The sequence below is a fragment of the Lampetra planeri genome, chromosome 15 (assembly GCF_965212315.1).
Source record: "Lampetra planeri chromosome 15, kcLamPlan1.2.h2, whole genome shotgun sequence".
Taxonomy (NCBI): domain Eukaryota; kingdom Metazoa; phylum Chordata; class Hyperoartia; order Petromyzontiformes; family Petromyzontidae; genus Lampetra; species Lampetra planeri.
Genome location: NC_136121.1, coordinates 13,382,559 through 13,402,308, shown reverse-complemented (window position 1 = coordinate 13,402,308; position 19,750 = coordinate 13,382,559). Strand labels below are relative to the sequence as shown.

Genomic DNA, 19,750 nt, shown 5'->3' with positions numbered 1-19,750 from the left:
TAGCCGCTCAGGTATTTCCTCAGTCTCGCTGTTGTGTTGTACGCGGACGGTATATGGTGTCAAATGTCTGGAGCAAACTTGTCAGGAAATGTCCAAGAGCCCCTTGATGGCTTTAAGTGCAACACTTTACCTCGCAGTTGGCTCTGTGCTAACCCCACAAGAGCGTAATCTGTTTCTTATCAAGATGTCATCACGGCCAAAGCCTTCGATGCCACCTTTCGCTGTCGATATCATTCTTACCAACTTGATTAGCTTACAGCAATCAACAGATACGCACTTTTTGTTTAAATACAAGTTAATGAGCGTAGGCCCTGAAGCCTGTGACATAAATTAGCCCTCAGCTAAGAGGGAATAAATGATGGTACAGCAAGACTTTAGGGAATAGGGAAAAGAGGTTTTATTACAAAAAGTTAAATACAATTGTTTTACCTCCGATGGTAAGGTGGTTGAGCACTGAGAAATACAAACGATGATGTGCAATGATTACGATGAGAGTGCAGAGTATCCCTGAGTGCAGCAGCAGCACCATCATCATCGTGTTTACATTCAGGATCGTGGTCATTTAACAAGCTACTTTAATTGTGTGTGTGTACACATTGTATGAGCATCCCTCGGTCAATTCAGGATTGTGGCAGCACTGCGAGTGGGGGAGGACACCATGGTAGGAGTTGGGGTGTTCCCAGCATGCGTTAAGCTGCTGCCCACCGTTTTATTTGCAGCTCAGCAGGAGATATTAAAACCTCTTGGCGACAAACCACAACCCCCTGCGTGCGTGCACCCCCCACACATGCTCCTGTCGAGTCCCACAGACAAAGGGGGCCAGATTCACAGCTTGGTCAAATTGCCAAAAGTAATCAGCCCTGGCGATTTGCCCCATTGATCAGGTTGCCAATTAACCGTTTAGTTTTAACATTTGTAGTTTTCTTGAAATAGTTGATTTGAAAATAGATGGCACGAATAACATTTTACACACGTCCTTCCAAAAATCATATCTTCGTTAACAGCATAATACTATACTGTATATTGCATTTATATTTAGTCGAAGAAATGCATTCAGGATGCACTACGTTTGAAGTTGAAACAAGCTGCACTTGACATTTCATCCAATTAAAGTTAAAAGCTCCATGAATTATAGGACAATGCATTGGTAACAGTTGTTGAGGAGACAATTTTGTTTTGACAACTGGAAACTCAACCTGTTTTGAGTCGAAACGGAGCAATTTTCGTTTGAATAAGCTCACTAATGTCTCCATCTAAATGGGAACCCATTAATAATTGGTGAGCGTTACATTGGCAAGTTTTTTTGGCCAAAAGTCTCATGAAAATGTCTATTTTGAACACTTTTTTTGGGCAAAAATTTGGTGCTGCCCTTCATTGGACATGAAAAGAAAACGCATTATTGGAAGTGTGGCAAGTATACGGCAGCACGGAACATCGGTGGCTAGGCAGTTGATTCATCATTAAGCCAAATAATTGGGGTGCAGTTGGGCACTTTGTCTAGAAACTCAAATACTGTACCTGAGTTCGATCATGATTCTCTGTCACGACTAACAGCAGTGGCGAGTGGCACTCCGATGTGTTTTCTGGCTGTTAAGTGAAAACTATTTTATCTATGAAAAAAAAACGCATTTGTCAATAACTCTGCCTTGAAAATATATAATAGGCGACGTTGTGGACAATGGCCTTTCATAGAGAAGCCAGAGCGATTTGAGTCGATAATAATACGAGTTGGAGACTGCCACTGCTCAGATCAGTGGCACGCGATATCTGAACCAAATCTGTGGTGCTCCCTCACCTTCAAACCCTCACTGACCAGTGTGGTGAAGTATGGTCAAATACCTCCTGTCACTGAGACGGACGGCATGGGTTTGAGGGCCTTCAACCTAGCCGTGGATTGACAAGGTGCTGTCTATAATTAAATGAATAACCTGTTTTATTATTTTTAAAAACGTAGAGCGTGTTGCATGCAGTCCAGAGAGACTCGAGCAGGGTTTATTCATCTTGGAAAGCCTGCGACTTTGCAGCGTTGTGCGCTCCCTGCGGTCGAATTCCACACAGGTAATTTAAGAAGGGGTATGCGGCAGCAGCGGCAGCATTTGCCGCGTGTCTTCTTCCTTCGCCTGCATGCAATTGGTGGGATGGGCAACACCCCCGCAAAAAAACCCTCCAGTCACGACCAAGTCAGCAAGCAAGCAAAGCAGCGAGGGCTTTGCGAAAACCTCCAAACTCACCCAACCGGTCGGGTCCCCATAGAAACCGGGCAGCTCGAAAAGAATGCGCACGGGAAGGGTGCCCGAAGATACAAAGGCGGTGTTTTTTAAATAAAAATAAACCCGGGCTGCGGTCACGCTGTGACAACCAAACTGGGCTCCCTCGATGGCCTCTCGGTGTGCTGTGAAGAAAGGCCATTGGCCCGAAACGTCGCCTATTTAATACTTCATCTTGCAGTGTTGTTGCTTTTTGTGCGGCGCACTGCCAACGGCGGCCAGTATTCGCCGACTAGCAAACTTATTTTAAGAGTGTAACAAACCGGGCAAGCGTGTGCGCGTGTGTCAGTCGGGTGTCAATTCCACGGCTCACGTGCTCGCCACACCTGCGTGGCATTGGGGTCACCTTCGTGCCACTGGGGGTCACCTTCGTGCCACTGGGGGTCACCTGCGTGGCACGGGGTCAGCTGCGTGCCACAGGAGGTCAGCTGCGTGGAACTGGGGTCAACTGCGTGGCATTGGGGTCACCTGGCGGCGATGGTGGCCGCGTGGCTGTGCGTGCGGCCCGCGAGGACTTGGCGCCTGTGCCTGGCGCTGTCGGTGCTCGGCGCGGCCCTGCAGGTGAGCCACGTGGCCCGAAGGGTGATGGAGAGTAGCCAGGGGGGGGGTCACAGCCAGTTCACCAGCACGGTAACGCAGCACACAGTCAGGCAGTGCCACAACACCAGTACACACAGTCAACCAGTACACACAGCCAACCAGTACACACAGCCAACCAGCACACAACACCAGTACACACAGCCAACCAGTACACACAGCCAACCAGCACACACGGCCAACCAGTACACACAGCCAACCAGTACACACAGCCAACCAGTACACACAGCCAACCAGTACACAACACCAGTACACACAGCCAACCAGTACACACAGCCAAGCAGCACACACAGCCAACCAGTACACACAGCCAACCAGCACACACAGCCAACCAGCACACACAGCCAACCAGTACACACAGTCAACTAGTACACACAGCCGACCAGTACACACAGTCAACCAGTACACACAGTCAACCAGTACACACAGCCAACCAGCACACACAGCCAACTAGCACACACAGCCAACCAGTACACACAGTCAACCAGTACACACAGCCAACCAGTACACAACACCAGTACACACAGCCAACCAGTACACACAGCCAACCAGTACACACGGCCAACCAGTACACACAGCCAACCAGTACACACAGCCAACCAGTACACAACACCAGCACACACAGCCAACCAGCACACACAGTCAACCAGTACACACAGCCAACCAGTACACAACACCAGTACACACAGCCAACCAGCACACACAGCCAACCAGTACACACAGCCAACCAGCACACACAGCCAACCAGTACACACAGCCAACCAGTACACACACCAGTACACACAGCCAACCAGTACACACAGCCAACCAGTACACACAGCCAACCAGTACACACGGTCAACCAGTACACAACACCAGTACACACGGTCAACCAGTACACACGGTCAACCAGTACACACGGACAACCAGTACACACGGTCAACCAGCACACACGGCCAACCAGCACACACGGTCAACCAGCACACACGGCCAACCAGTACACACGGCCAACCAGCACACACGGCCAACCAGCACACACGGTCAACCAGCACACACGGCCAACCAGCACACACGGCCAACCAGTACACACGGCCAACCAGCACACACGGCCAACCAGCACACACGGTCAACCAGCACACACGGCCAACCAGCACACACGGCCAACCAGCACACACGGCCAACCAGTACACACGGCCAACCAGCACACACGGCCAACCAGTACACACACCAGTACACACGGCCAACCAGTACACACGTCCAACCAGCACACACGGCCAACCAGCACACACGGCCAACCAGCACACACGGCCAACCAGCACACACGGCCAACCAGCACACACGGCCAACCAGCACACACGGCCAACCAGCACACACGGCCAACCAGCACACACGGCCAACCAGCACACACGGCCAACCAGCACACACGGCCAACCAGCACACACGGCCAACCAGCACACACAACAGCAGTACACACGGCCAACCAGCACACACGGCCAACCAGCACACACGGCCAACCAGCACACACGGCCAACCAGCACACACGGCCAACCAGCACACACGGCCAACCAGCACACACGGCCAACCAGCACACACGGCCAACCAGCACACACGGCCAACCAGTACACAACACCAGTACACACGGCCAACCAGTACACACGTCCAACCAGCACACACGGCCAACCAGCACACACACCAGTACACACGGCCAACCAGTACACACGTCCAACCAGCACACACGGCCAACCAGCACACACGGCCAACCAGCACACACGGCCAACCAGTACACAACACCAGTACACACGGCCAACCAGCACACACGGCCAACCAGCACACACGGCCAACCAGCACACACGGCCAACCAGCACACACGGCCAACCAGCACACACGGCCAACCAGCACACACGGCCAACCAGCACACACGGCCAACCAGCACACACGGCCAACCAGCACACACGGCCAACCAGCACACACGGCCAACCAGCACACACGGCCAACCAGCACACACGGCCAACCAGCACACACGGCCAACCAGCACACACGGCCAACCAGCACACACGGCCAACCAGCACACACGGCCAACCAGCACACACGGCCAACCAGCACACACGGCCAACCAGCACACACGGCCAACCAGCACACACGGCCAACCAGCACACACGGCCAACCAGCACACACGGCCAACCAGCACACACGGCCAACCAGCACACACGGCCAACCAGCACACACGGCCAACCAGCACACACGGCCAACCAGCACACACGGCCAACCAGCACACACGGCCAACCAGCACACACGGCCAACCAGCACACACGGCCAACCAGCACACACGGCCAACCAGCACACACGGCCAACCAGCACACACGGCCAACCAGCACACACGGCCAACCAGCACACACGGCCAACCAGCACACACGGCCAACCAGCACACACGGTCAACCAGTACACAACACCAGTACACACGGCCAACCAGTACACACGGCCAACCAGCACACACGGCCAACCAGCACACACAACACCAGTACACACAGCCAACCAGCACACACAGCCAACCAGTACACAACACCAGTACACACAGCCAACCAGCACACACGGTCAACCAGTACACACGGCCAACCAGCACACACGGTCAACCAGTACACACGGTCAACCAGTATACAACACCAGTACACACAGCCAACCAGCACACACAGTCAACCAGTACACACGGCCAACCAGTACAGTCAACCAGTACACACAGCCAACCAGTACACACAGTCAACCAGTACACACAGCCAACCAGTACACACAGTCAACCAGTACACACAGCCAACCAGCACACACAGTCAACCAGTACACACAGCCAACCAGTATACAACACCAGTACACACAGCCAACCAGCACACACAGTCAACCAGTACACACGGCCAACCAGTACAGTCAACCAGTACACACAGCCAACCAGTACACACAGCCAACCAGTACACACAGCCAACCAGTATACAACACCAGTACACACAGCCAACCAGCACACACAGTCAACCAGTACACACGGCCAACCAGTACAGTCAACCAGTACACACAGCCAACCAGTACACACAGCCAACCAGTACACACAGCCAACCAGTACACACAGTCAACCAGTACACACAGCCAACCAGCACACACAGTCAACCAGTACACACGGCCAACCAGTACAGCCAACCAGTACACAACACCAGTACACACAGCCAACCAGTACACACAGCCAACCAGTACACACAGCCAACCAGTACACACAGCCAACCAGTACACACAGCCAACCAGTACACATAGTCAACCAGTACACACGGCCAACCAGTACACACAGCCAACCAGTACACACAGCCAACCAGTACACACAGCCAACCAGTACACACAGCCAACCAGTACACACAGCCAACCAGTACACATAGTCAACCAGTACACACGGCCAACCAGTACACACAGTCAACCAGTACACACGGCCAACCAGTACAGTCAACCAGTACACACAGCCAACCAGTACACAACACCAGTACACACAGCCAACCAGTACACACAGCCAACCAGTACACACAGCCAACCAGTACACACAGCCAACCAGTACACACAGCCAACCAGTACACACGGCCAACCAGTACACACGGCCAACCAGTACACACGGCCAACCAGCACACACAGCCAACCAGTACACACAGTCAACCAGTACACAACACCAGTACACACAGCCAACCAGTACACACGGCCAACCAGCACACACAGCCAACCAGCACACACGGTCAACCAGCACACACAACACCAGTACACACAGCCAACCAGCACACACAACACCAGTACACACAGCCAACCAGCACACACAGCCAACCAGTACACAACACCAGTACACACAGCCAACCAGCACACACGGTCAACCAGTACACACGGCCAACCAGCACACACGGTCAACCAGTACACACGGTCAACCAGTATACAACACCAGTACACACAGCCAACCAGCACACACAGTCAACCAGTACACACGGCCAACCAGTACAGTCAACCAGTACACACAGCCAACCAGTACACACAGTCAACCAGTACACACAGCCAACCAGTACACACAGTCAACCAGTACACACAGCCAACCAGCACACACAGTCAACCAGTACACACAGCCAACCAGTATACAACACCAGTACACACAGCCAACCAGCACACACAGTCAACCAGTACACACGGCCAACCAGTACAGTCAACCAGTACACACAGCCAACCAGTACACACAGCCAACCAGTACACACAGCCAACCAGTATACAACACCAGTACACACAGCCAACCAGCACACACAGTCAACCAGTACACACGGCCAACCAGTACAGTCAACCAGTACACACAGCCAACCAGTACACACAGCCAACCAGTACACACAGCCAACCAGTACACACAGTCAACCAGTACACACAGCCAACCAGCACACACAGTCAACCAGTACACACGGCCAACCAGTACAGCCAACCAGTACACAACACCAGTACACACAGCCAACCAGTACACACAGCCAACCAGTACACACAGCCAACCAGTACACACAGCCAACCAGTACACACAGCCAACCAGTACACATAGTCAACCAGTACACACGGCCAACCAGTACACACAGCCAACCAGTACACACAGCCAACCAGTACACACAGCCAACCAGTACACACAGCCAACCAGTACACACAGCCAACCAGTACACACAGCCAACCAGTACACATAGTCAACCAGTACACACGGCCAACCAGTACACACAGTCAACCAGTACACACGGCCAACCAGTACAGTCAACCAGTACACACAGCCAACCAGTACACAACACCAGTACACACAGCCAACCAGTACACACAGCCAACCAGTACACACAGCCAACCAGTACACACAGCCAACCAGTACACACAGCCAACCAGTACACACAGCCAACCAGTACACACAGCCAACCAGTACACACAGCCAACCAGTACACACAGCCAACCAGTACACACAGCCAACCAGTACACATAGCCAACCAGTACACACAGCCAACCAGCACACACAGTCAACCAGTACACACGGCCAACCAGTACAGTCAACCAGTACACACAGCCAACCAGTACACACACCAGTACACACAGCCAACCAGTACACACACCAGTACACACAGTCAACCAGTACACACAGCCAACCAGTACACACAGCCAACCAGTACACACAGCCAACCAGTACACACAGCCAACCAGTACACACAGCCAACCAGCACACACAGTCAACCAGTACACACGGCCAACCAGTACAGTCAACCAGTACACACAGCCAACCAGTACACACACCAGTACACACAGCCAACCAGTACACAACACCAGTACACACAGCCAACCAGTACACACACCAGTACACACAGTCAACCAGTACACACAGCCAACCAGTACACACAGCCAACCAGTACACACAGCCAACCAGTACACTACACCAGTACACACAGTCAACCAGTACACACAGCCAACCTGTACACACAGCCAACCAGTACACACAGTCAACCAGTACACACAGCCAACCAGTACACACAGCCAACCAGTACACACAGCCAACCAGTACACACAGTCAACCAGTACACACAGTCAACCAGTACACAACACCAGTACACACAGTCAACCAGTACACACAGCCAACCAGTACACACAGCCAACCAGTACACACAGTCAACCAGTACACACAGTCAACCAGTACACAACACCAGTACACACAGTCAACCAGTACACACAGCCAACCAGTACACAACACCAGTACACACAGCCAACACACAGTCAACCACTGTCGTACCAAAACAGCAGTGCAGTACACACAGTCAACCAGTACCAAATGATCAATACTGAGTCAGCTTGTGCCAACACACCAGTCAACCACTGAGCCAGTAGCAACACACCAGCAGTCCGTACCAACACGCCGCATACACTCTCTCAGTGGTCAGTATCAAAACAGCGATATGCCGTCATCCAACCACCATAAACCCAGCCACTTGCGCAGCATTCAGTCACCCAGGTTCGAAAATTAGCACTCAGCCTTTGGTGTAATTAGCCTCGCTCCAGTCGGCCACGTCTCATGACATTAAAACGTGACGTCAAGAATCGTTCAAACATTTTCAGAAGGTAAGGGAAGCCGGACTTGAGATGGTTTGAGCACGTGCTAAGAAGAGACAAAGTACATTTAGTGGTCCTGATGCCTCGTGACCGCCAATTGACACCTAATTTTGTTTTTATCTTTGCACATTGCATTTTTGTTTGAAATGAACATTACTTTAAATATATAAAGTTGTGGAGAATAAAATCGGGGGCACAAGACATGTGGACCACCCCGTAGACACACACAAAAGGGCTGTGGAAGATGCCTGCCACCAATGCAGGGCAAGGGTAAGGTGGAAGAACGAGGTGGAAGAACGAGGTGGAACGAGGAGGGTGGACGTGACGAGGGAATTGGCACAGAATAGCGGGACGGTCCATGGAGATGGAATATATCCGAGCAGCCAACTCCATGCAACTTTCCTGATGGGGGCGCTCTTAGATCGCAGGATGGTGACAGATGCCGCCCGGGCCTGGCGGAGGCATTCATCCAGCAGTGGATTGATTGTGGCTGATGATAAGGTGGTGCTTTCAGTTTAGACTCCCGAATGAGTTGACAAGAGACAGTGTACAGAGATGCACTGAGATGAGAGAAACGTTGGAATGAGATAGAGATGAGAGGATACAGTCTTACAAAACAAATGCGATGTACGCAGTGGACAGAAATGAATTGAGAATATAGCTGCAGACAAGCTATTGATGAGATTTAATTATTCTATTCATGGTAATTGGCTGTTAATGTTACTATGATCTTAATTCGAGACTATATTTTGTGCATCCCTAATTTCTTCATGAAACCAAGGGCCCCTTGAGCTACGTGGGACCTGCATCTTTGGCTTAGTTTGCTCATGCCCAAGGCTACCACTGCTCATGCCGACGGTGGGCGTCACTGTGGTGGTGCTGTGTGCAGGTCGTGTACGTGTGGCTTGCCTTGCCTGCCCAGACCCCGTCTGTGCGGCCAGGCAGCCAGAGCCCTGCAGCTCCACTCAACCCAAGGGGACCCCGAATGGAGACCCAGCGAATGGGAGCGCCCTGGCAGATGGACACGGCTCCCGCATCTCACGCGCACACGGCCGTGCGTTCAATTTACACAGCAGTTATTGCCGCTGAGCCCGTGTCCTCTGTGTTAATGGTTTGACCCCTGTCCAATGTGTTTTCGGGTTTTAACGCGCGTTGTTTGGCACGATGGAAGCTTCTTCAGAAACGGAATGATTCCTCCTCTAACATGCCCCATGCAGTCGGTAAAAAAAAAAATTTGTAACATTCGTTTAATATTTTTTTACATTTACTGTACTAAAATTATGTAATTTCCAGCCTGCACTTTTTTGAAATAGTGCCCATGTTATGAAAATGTGTTTCACTCCCTGCATCTCGCTCCGTGTCTTTCTCCGTCTTCCTCCATGTCTCTTTCTATGCCTCTGTCTCCTCCCAGTTTATTTCCATGTCCCTCTCTGTGTCTCAGATGTTTGTCTCTCCGTGTATCCCTTCATCACTTGCTCCAGCTGCGTATTGTCGCATTACAGAGAAAGTATTTATACCGGAATGTAAATATTCTGCGTATGAATTCTCACGAGCTGACAACTGAATTTGCATGAGGCTTCGTGTAGTAAAAGGATGGACCAACACCACTCACACACACCCCATGCGGGCGTTGCGTGTATGTTTAAGGAATGGCAGCATTGCGGAGAGCTAGGGATAGGCGGTCCAGATCCCCTCGAGTCCCCCTGGCCCCAGGCCCGCTGCCGGCCCCGGGAAACGACCCCCGAGGTGTGTGAGGTCCTCCGAGAACTCTTCCGTAACAAGACTCCTGCGTCGTGTCACCACCAGCGCAGACGCGACATCTGTGTGCTGCACGTAAGGCCTCCACCGACATCAGTATAATATTTTTTGTATGTAAAACAATTCATTTAATCAACAAACGCATATGACTGTGTTTTCTATGTTTGTGACAATTGGCAGTCTGACGAGGGATTATCCAGGTGAAATAGTTTAACCAGGAAAATATTATATAAAAGTAACAGAAAATAAACAACACCAAACCAAATTATGTTTGACTTTTCACTCTATATGCTGGGAATTTGTTCAGTAACTGCATGAACAAGCTTCCAGCATATGGAGTGAATCTTCAAACATCATACCGAACAATACGCGGTACAACCGGAAGACACGTCGGAGAGCGATACAGCACAATCGTGAACACGTACGTAATTGATGGCATCCCTTCACCTCCGTGGTGTTCGTTTCTATAATCTTAAGTGAGGTCTTCTTGTTTCTCAGAACGCCTCCTGCAGCTCGCCGCACGTAGTGTGCGCCGACGGCTTATGCAGCCGTACCACCCCGGTGTCGCTCGGGCTGTATCGCGAGGCCGCAGCCGCCTACCGCTGGTTGGACTTCGAGGTGGCCACGCAGGCGGCGGCCTTCATCAACGCTGACCTCCTGCCCCGAGGCCACGGGGCTCCCCACCCGGGCTTCTGCCTCCTGCGCTGCGTGACCGCCAGAGACAGGCGGCAGATCACACAGCTGCTCATCCTCCCGCCGGCCCTTCGGCGAGCCCCAAGGAAGACAGCGGACGACGAGGACCAGGAGGACAAGGGGAAGGAGGAGAAAGACGCAGAAGGGGAGGGTGATTCAGAGGAGGAGGCTGTTGCTGGAGAGAGTGTTAATAGCACCGATGCAGGAGAGAGACTGACAGAATCGGGCGATGTGCCTGGTCGGCCGCCCGCTGTTATCAGTGTGAACGTGCTGCTGCTGGACTCCGTGTCCCGGCACCACTTCTACCGCTCGCTACCCAAGACTGTGGCGGAATTCCGACGCTTGAATGAGCATGGCTTCAAGCGAGGCGGCCGGGTGCTCGACTTCCAGCTGCTGCAGGGCATCAAGAGCCGCACCCAGGAGTCCCTGCAGGCGCTACTGGCCGGGGAGGTTAACGAGGCAGCGGGGGCCGACGCCACCGTGCGCTCCGAGCGCGTTTTCCGACACTACAAGCGGCGCGGCTACGAGACGCTGTACCTCGAGGACATGTGCTGGCTCTGGGACTGGGGGCTCGTCCGGGAGCTCGGCGTGCGGCCACCCGGGCCCGACACGGTGCAGCGCAGGCGGCGGCGCTTCCGGAAGGCGCTGACCCGGGCTGGCATCGACAGGGTCGACATCTCCTACAGCAGCTGCGTCGTGCTGGCCGAGAACGGCGTGCGTGACGTATTCCACGGCCCCGACGCCGTCTGCTTCAATGGCCTCCACCATCACGCCTACCTGCTGCGCTATGTGACCTACTTCGTGGCGAGCTTCGCGGCACTCGGCCGCCCGGCGCTGAGCTTCACGATCCTGGACACGGCGCACGAGGACACGGGCCTACGCCTGCAGGGCCTGGATGCCGACCTGGCGGAGCACGTGCGCTTCCTCGCGCACCCCGACAGTACCACCTTCTCGCTCATCCTGGCTGACCACGGCAACACGTACGGCCGCCTGGAGGAGAGCTCGCCTGCCCAGGCATGGCTGGAGACCTTCCAGCCGGCGTTTTTTGCAGTGGTGCCCGACGCCGTGGCACAGGAGCTGGGAGCCGATGCGATGCGCGCCCTGGGCGTGAACCAGCGTAGGTTGGTCAGCCTGCTGGATGTCCACCAAACCCTGCGGGCTCTCGCCGAGCACCCGGCCGTGCCAGCTGACGCAAGCGACCTGAGACTCCAGCAGCGCCATGGCATCAACAGGGACGGCCTTTTGAGTGCCGTACCCGCGGGCAGGACGTGTGAAGACATACCGAGGATCCAACCAAACGTGTGCATCTGCCGCAGCGACCAGGGTCCGCAGCACAATGACTCCTACTTCGCCATGTTCGCCGAGGTCGCCTTGATGCACATGAATGAGATTCTGTTTGCACAGCAGCAGCAGGTTGACCCTTGGAGCCCTGGTCAAACTGTTCCAGGCTTGTGCCAGAGGCTGGTTGCTCTCTGGTTCGACAATGTCCAAACCGAGCAAGGGTCAGCGAGTGAGGTAGACGTGAGTGGGGACAGCAATTCCTTCACCGACACAATGGTCAGGATGGACATTTACGTGCGGCCGGGCCTGTCGAATGGTCTGCCAGTGACTTCTCGTGAGAAATTTGCGGTGTCCGTTTTGCTGACGCCAGGCGGCGGTGCAGCCGTGCGCTACGAGCGGCTCACGCCATTCAGCCGCTACGCGCAGTGCGCGCACCCGAGGGTAGACCCCCGCCTGTGCGTGTGCGACTCTTATCGTCATGATCCGTCCCATTTCCCCAAACCATCCCTGGCTGCTGCTGCTCTAGAGTTGATGGCAGAGGACATGTTGAGTGCTCGTACAGAGAGGACAGGGTGTGCTCGTGGTGGGTGCTTGTGCCTGTTTAAGAGGCAGCGCGTTTCCGGTGTGGCCCTGGAGGTGGTTAACGCTTGCAAGCTCCCTTACGCCCTCTCGCTCAGCGTGGAGGTGCAGAACTTGGTGGTGGTGGCGGCAGCGGCTGGAGTGGCTCTCACCACGGAGCCCCGAGCGAGCGGCCAAGTGCCTGTGCCGCCAGGCACGGTACGCACCTTGCTGGTGGCGGTGCAGGGAGACCGAGACCGCTCGTGGCAGTACAAGTACAACATCAGCTACGTAGCACTGGGAGCCACGTGAATGTTGATGCAATGACCACGCACAACCATATGGCGCTACAATGCACGGGGCCTTGTTTGCATCTTGGTAAAGATTATTTTTGGGCATAAAAATGTACATATGTCTACCATCAACAATTAGGCTAATGATGCTGATTTCATGTGTTATAGCCATTACATCATGATCTGATTCCAGTTCATAAGCTTGCATTGGACCTATAGATTAACACATTACTTATAGACTTGCAGGGGTCCCATAGTATTACACTCGACTGACACATTTTAATTGGACCAATACACCTGCTCAGGACCCACAATAACATAGCCAGAAATCTTACATTGGTCCTACATCGGACCCACTGATTTATATAGGGCCTTTTATATATATATATATTTTTTTATAAATGACAGCACTCATACTTTAGTTGTTGGATACATACATGACAGTTATACTTTCACAATGTAAGTTACAGCTAATTTATTCTGAACAATTTTCAAGTGTAATTAAATGTGCTATATTTATTGAACTTCATGAAAAAAAAATGAATCCTGATCTTTTATCCCTCCAGCACTACACACACATGAGTGTATAGAAAGGGCACTAATACTCTAATAACATTAATAATGATGTTTATTTACTGGGTAAAGAATCTTTTTCTGGAGATTCCTAGATTGAGATGTTTGGCAAATTGTGTTAACGAGTCTTTGGCATGTGGGAGAAAACCAGAGAACCTGGAGAAATCCCACACGTGCAATGAGGCAACTCAGCTGTCCACAGATTCAAATTTGTTTTCTGTGCTGCAATCCGCTCTCCACATTGCAACTTAAGCCACCAACAACACCTGGTATTCCCAGCCAGGCTCCTATGCAAGTACCAACCAGGCTTAACTCTGCTTAGAGGTGGACATCTGTAAAATCAACTCGCTGTTCATGGATTTAGTGCTCTTAACATTCCCCAAGTTTCAATAAAAATGTGTTTGCTGTAAGTGCTGTTTATTCGAGTGTAGTGGGTTTGTAAAATCAATACAATGTTAAAAATCCATTTTAAAAAGTCCTACTCAAGATCAGCAAATGTAACTACATTTCCACACGGTATATATTTTTAGGAGTGCATTTCTCATTGATTAATCGCTGAGGTATAAAAAAAAAAATCCGTCTTTGAATGTCTTATTTTTTTAACTAGAGGGGCTTTTAAGAAATAAAAAAAAATTAGGTACGTATTCTTACATGTACTATGTAGTGCCTCTTGCTATCTGTCCAGATCGTGCCACAGTTACAACCATTGACTCACACGTGGGGTTGAGAAGGGGTGCCGATGCAGATCATTAGCATACCGTATCAATGAAATGAATACACTACCACGATGGAAGAAGTCGACAGTGGTTGTCTGGTGAATACTCACCACGCCAGTGGGAAATGTGGAGTTTCCAGCACTGGTTTAGGTCTTCCGATGGAGGCGATCACCCCTCGCACCCCAATGTGATGAACCGGGACCAACTGTTCTTCACCTGAGGACGGCTGCTTGCGTTGTGGCCGAAACGTCGTGAGAATTATTTTATTATGTTTTATTTTTATTATTTTATTATTTCCCTTCTACGTGACTTTACCGAAAGAACCAAGAAGAGGACCAACACTCTTAGACTCTTTTGTTCAGCAGTTCTCAACGCGGGCTTACAGCCCTCTCCCACGCCTCTCAGGGCTTGGATGGAGTGTGTGGGGGTGCGGCATGGCAACAGTGCAGGGTAAATGTTGAATGTGCGCGGAGAACAATGGCCACGTAGCAGCGACAAAACACACCGATACACAACATGGGACATATGCCTAACACAGCGTTAACAACATGCGTGGACATTTGACTATGATCTCTGTGTACTGTGACCTTAGTCACCTTAGTTGTGTTGTTGGGGACTGGGTTGGTAGATGGGGGGGTTGCGGAGACCAAGTGGTCTTACTAAAAACAAAATGTTGATAGGACAACAATGACTGCTTACAGTCACTCAGGTGTGTTCATGGTGCCGGATCTGACAGCACTTGAGCTGCACAGCCCCTCCACACAGCCCCCCACCACACAGCCCCCACACACAGCCCCCTCCACACAGCCCCTCCACACAGCCCCCCGCCCCCCCCCACACAGCCCCCTCCACACAGCCCCCCCCCCCCCTCACACAGCCCCCCCCTCCCCATACAGCCCCTCCACACAGCCCCCTCCACACAGCCCTCCCCCCCACACAGCCCTCCCCCCCACACAGCCCCCCCACACAGCCCCCTCCACACAGCCCCCCCCCCCCACACACAGCCCCCCCCACACAGCCCCCCCCCCACACACAGCCCCCACCCCCACACAGCCCCCCCCCCCCCCACCACCGCGGCGCGCCACGGTGCCCGGCAACAAACAGAGTCGCGGGGCTCCGCCTGGCGACGCCGATCGTCTTGCCAAGTCTCCAGCCGCAGATTCCAACACGGGGGGCAAGCAGCGGTCGGTCAGTCGTGTGGCACGGTAAGAGATGCGTGGCCTTCTTTGTCGCAGCTGTCGTCTTTAAGACTGTGCGTGTTGGTGTAAGAAGCCACGGCGCGTGTCGGTGCTGCTCGTGTGTGTGTTGTTTTGGGGAGCGGTGGTGCAGCGGTTAGCGCGCTGCGCTACGAACCTGGCGACCCGGGTTCGATTCCCGCTCACGGCCAAACAACCATCGACGATTATGTCGGAACCGATCCTGGGGGCTCCCCTAGGTCGACTCAGCCTCAAATGAGTACCTGGTGCGGTGTGTAAACATCGCCACTAGGGAGACAAAGGCGGCCGGGCGTGGTGTTGGCCACCCACCCCCTCGTGTACCGTGTCGGCCTTCACTAGTGCTCGCTAACAGCACTTGCCTCTACAGTCTGTGAAGGCTATACGGGTGATCTTCGTGTTATGGGGGAGCGGTGGCGCGCAGATAACAACACTGGGGCGTCTATGCAGAACTTCTTTCGCACCGTACGTAACCAGCCGTGCTAATCGGAGGTGATGTTAAGACACCACAGCATGCACTCGTGTTAAGGCTGCGACGACCTAACGAGGCCCTGGACCGGTTCAGACGCCACTGATATCGGCCGTGAGCGGGGTTCGTAGCGCAGTGCGCTAACTACTGCGCCACCGCTCCCATCGGTTGTTCGACATCAAGTGCGAGGCATCCGAAAAGCCACCGGGTGTGGGGGTCAACGGGAAAGTCATCAACGTTTAGAAACCAGGGGGGAGATGAGAGTTACACACAGCCCTCACGCTAATGCATGGCGATTATGACACTGTAATTGCGATCCAGAGGTCACCGGTTCGATCTCCCGGTGTGGCAGCTGAAACAAAAGTGCAATTGTCTTGGCCCCGTCCCGATCGGCAGGTCTCGTGCGGTGTGACAAAGTGCGGTGGCTCTCTCGCCTCTTCGGCGTGGAAGAATCGGACAGAATGCCCTCCAGACCCTCTAGAGCAGGAGTGGGGAACCTTTGTTCTGCCAAGGGCCATTTGGATATGTATAACATCATTCGCGGGCCATACAAAATTATCAAGTTAAAATTTTGCCTGTTACATTCGGTCAAACTTTTAAGTAACTCGCCCCTAATGCGATGGCTGGAACTGCTTCTCTTTGGCAAGGCGTGTGATGTTAGCTGGTATTGATGATGTTGCTGCTACTCGCAACTGCTTTTCCAGGTTTGCTCCTAGATTTATTGAATTTCGAGCCCCGCCTGCGGTTTGCCTTGGCAGGGCCACACCAAATGATTCCGCTTGCCTTACACGGCCCGACGTTCCCCACCCCTGGTCTAGAGTCAAGAGCAGCGCTCTTCATTGCAAGGCCACCAGGGGCCACTGGCAGGCTCTGGTGGCCTTTAGTGCGGGCCCCGACACTACACAAAGAGTGACATCACTCCCCCTCGTCGGCGGTGTGGGGGGCCCTCCCGCTGCCGATGTCTTATCGGCGAAAGTGGCGCCCCCTCCGTAAATTATAGTGAACACCGCTCGAGAAAGGGCCCTTCCAGCCAGTGAGAAATAATCGCAGGAACCGCACGTTTACCCCAACACCGCAGTCTAAACGCCGTGCGCTTGTCGTTGTCCAACGAGGCCATCTGTCGGTTTTACAGGGATCCGCCACGGGCCGGGCCCAGGCCACGTCTGCTTCAGCATGCAGCGCCGCTACCTGCAAGGATCACGTCCCCGGCCACACCTGCCTGCCTACCTGTCCGGCTACCGCGTGTAAGTTACGGCTCGGCACTCTCAAAAGAAGGGCAACGCGAGATGTTCACAGCTATAACTAGACGACTGTACACGTCATTTTTCGGCACATCGTCGGTAGGATTATACATTGTGATGACATGGATATCATTACCAAATTAGCTAAATGGAATGTCTTAGGGGCCGTCCATAAATGACGTCACGCGATTTTTGACGTTTTTTGACCCAGCCCCTCCCCACCCTCCCCTCCCCACCCAGCCCCTCCCTGCACGACGGACACAATAATCCCCTGTGGGCTGGTGTAACCAGGAGGTCCCTACCAGTATAATGTCCATCTGCACTGTGCTTGCTTGGCCATGCAGACAGGACCCTGTGGAACGGGCACACCTGACGGCTCACCTGGAGGAGCTTTGCCGCCCGCGGCCCAACCTGCCACCCGCCATTGCGCAGGTGGAGGTCTTCGACCCAACGCAACTTCGACACGTGCGCCCTGTGACGAAGGGCCAACTGCCCACTTCACGTGGTGAGCCCTGCTGAACTGCTTGATAGCGGCGATGATTCACTACGATTCTGGCGAGAAACATAATTTGCGTGTGCTGGCGATTCGCGTGACGTAAGTTTTCAGTATTGCAGACGGAACATCACGAAGTGTTGTGCATTTGTAACGTCAGGATGCATGACCCGATGCTCTTTATACCTCTGTCTTCAGGTCCTTTATCTCTCGTTTCGCTCACTAATCTTCATCTCGAGTCACTTGTTTCTCATGTCACTAATCTATATCACTGCTATACAAACGTATGAATTATTTGCTTACATAAAATCAGTGTGAAGCAGGAGCTTATCGGTATTGTTTATTCAAGTAATGTTTACTTCCTAGTACTCTGTGGTCACAGACCCTCGACTATTGAGGAGCAACTAATTATTAAACGAGCGACAAGTAAAACTATACTTTGCAATTCTTGGTTCTTTCGGTAAAGTCACGTAGAAGGGAAATAATAAAATAATAAAAATCTAACTATAAAATTCTCACGACGTTTCGATTGCAATATAAGCAATCATTATCAGGTGTGGAAACCACAGCAATAAACTTTTCCTGATGATGATTGCTTGTGTTGCAATCGAAACGTCGTTAGAATTTAATTGTTTTATTATTTTATTATTTCCCTTCTACGTGACTTTACCTAAAGAACCAAGAATATGAATCCCTGCAGTCACGAAAGCTTTAAATCGAAATTTAAATCGAAATTGATACTTTGAAAGTATGGTTAATCGGCAACCCGGGTAATCGAGCCTTAACTGTAGTTATTTGTGTAATTTTTTTTAGAAATAGAGGAGGAGAAGAGAGCGTATGCAATCAGCTATCCAGAGAAAGTGACTTGGCCAGCCACATCTGCCCAGGAGGCTTTGGAGTTCGGGTCGGCGCAGGCAGGTGGCTGGCCCTGGGGATTTTCACGGCGGCCCACCCTGAAATCCAACGGGGCTCTCCACCTGACGTGAGCATCCATATGAACCATGCGAAAGGCTGCCGCAGCCTCTGTATTATCGTAAGTGCACTTTTGTCTGGGAGTGTATCTCAGCCAGTCCTCAGTGTGGCCCTTCATTAATGAGCCTTTCAAGGTCTGACAAAGCATTTTTACCCATGCTTGCTAGTTTATACCCGCTTTATTGCTTATTTGGTTATGATACAATTTTATGGTTGTATAATTGCAAACTTATGAACATTAGGAAGGAAAACCTCATCTGTTTGTACCTTGACTATTCTGAAATGAAATTATTCCCAATTTTACAATGTACAGTAGTGTATTTATGTAGAAATATATAAAACAAATTAGTGCCTCATGTGTGAAATTGTATATTAAAATTACATGCTATTTTAAATACGAAACAAGAAAATATCACGCATTGTTAATGTTTTTTGCGACGCTATGCAATAAACGTTCAATTATTCACAAATGGAGGCTTTAGTGTGAAGAGATGTAGTTTGCCTGTAATAATAAAATAAATTTCAATCGTCAAAA

The 19,750-nt window shown here is 52.1% G+C and overlaps 2 protein-coding genes across 2 annotated transcripts; both read left to right on the top strand.

Annotated features, from left to right (window-relative positions):
* The first annotated feature begins 77 nt into the window (after positions 1-77).
* LOC144722776 (uncharacterized) lies at positions 78-14,757 on the top strand. The gene is made up of 4 exons (XM_078601181.1): positions 78-2,828; positions 9,844-10,008; positions 10,602-10,787; positions 11,211-14,757. Exons 1-4 carry the CDS (start codon positions 2,745-2,747, stop codon positions 13,554-13,556), a joined length of 2,781 nt encoding a protein of 926 aa, XP_078457307.1. The 5' UTR covers positions 78-2,744; the 3' UTR covers positions 13,557-14,757.
* Positions 14,758-15,899: 1,142 nt separating this feature from the next.
* On the top strand, positions 15,900-19,750 carry LOC144722770 (uncharacterized). Its single transcript, XM_078601178.1, has 4 exons — positions 15,900-16,031; positions 17,642-17,753; positions 18,095-18,255; positions 19,057-19,750. Exons 2-4 carry the CDS (start codon positions 17,683-17,685, stop codon positions 19,227-19,229), a joined length of 405 nt encoding a protein of 134 aa, XP_078457304.1. The 5' UTR covers positions 15,900-16,031; positions 17,642-17,682; the 3' UTR covers positions 19,230-19,750.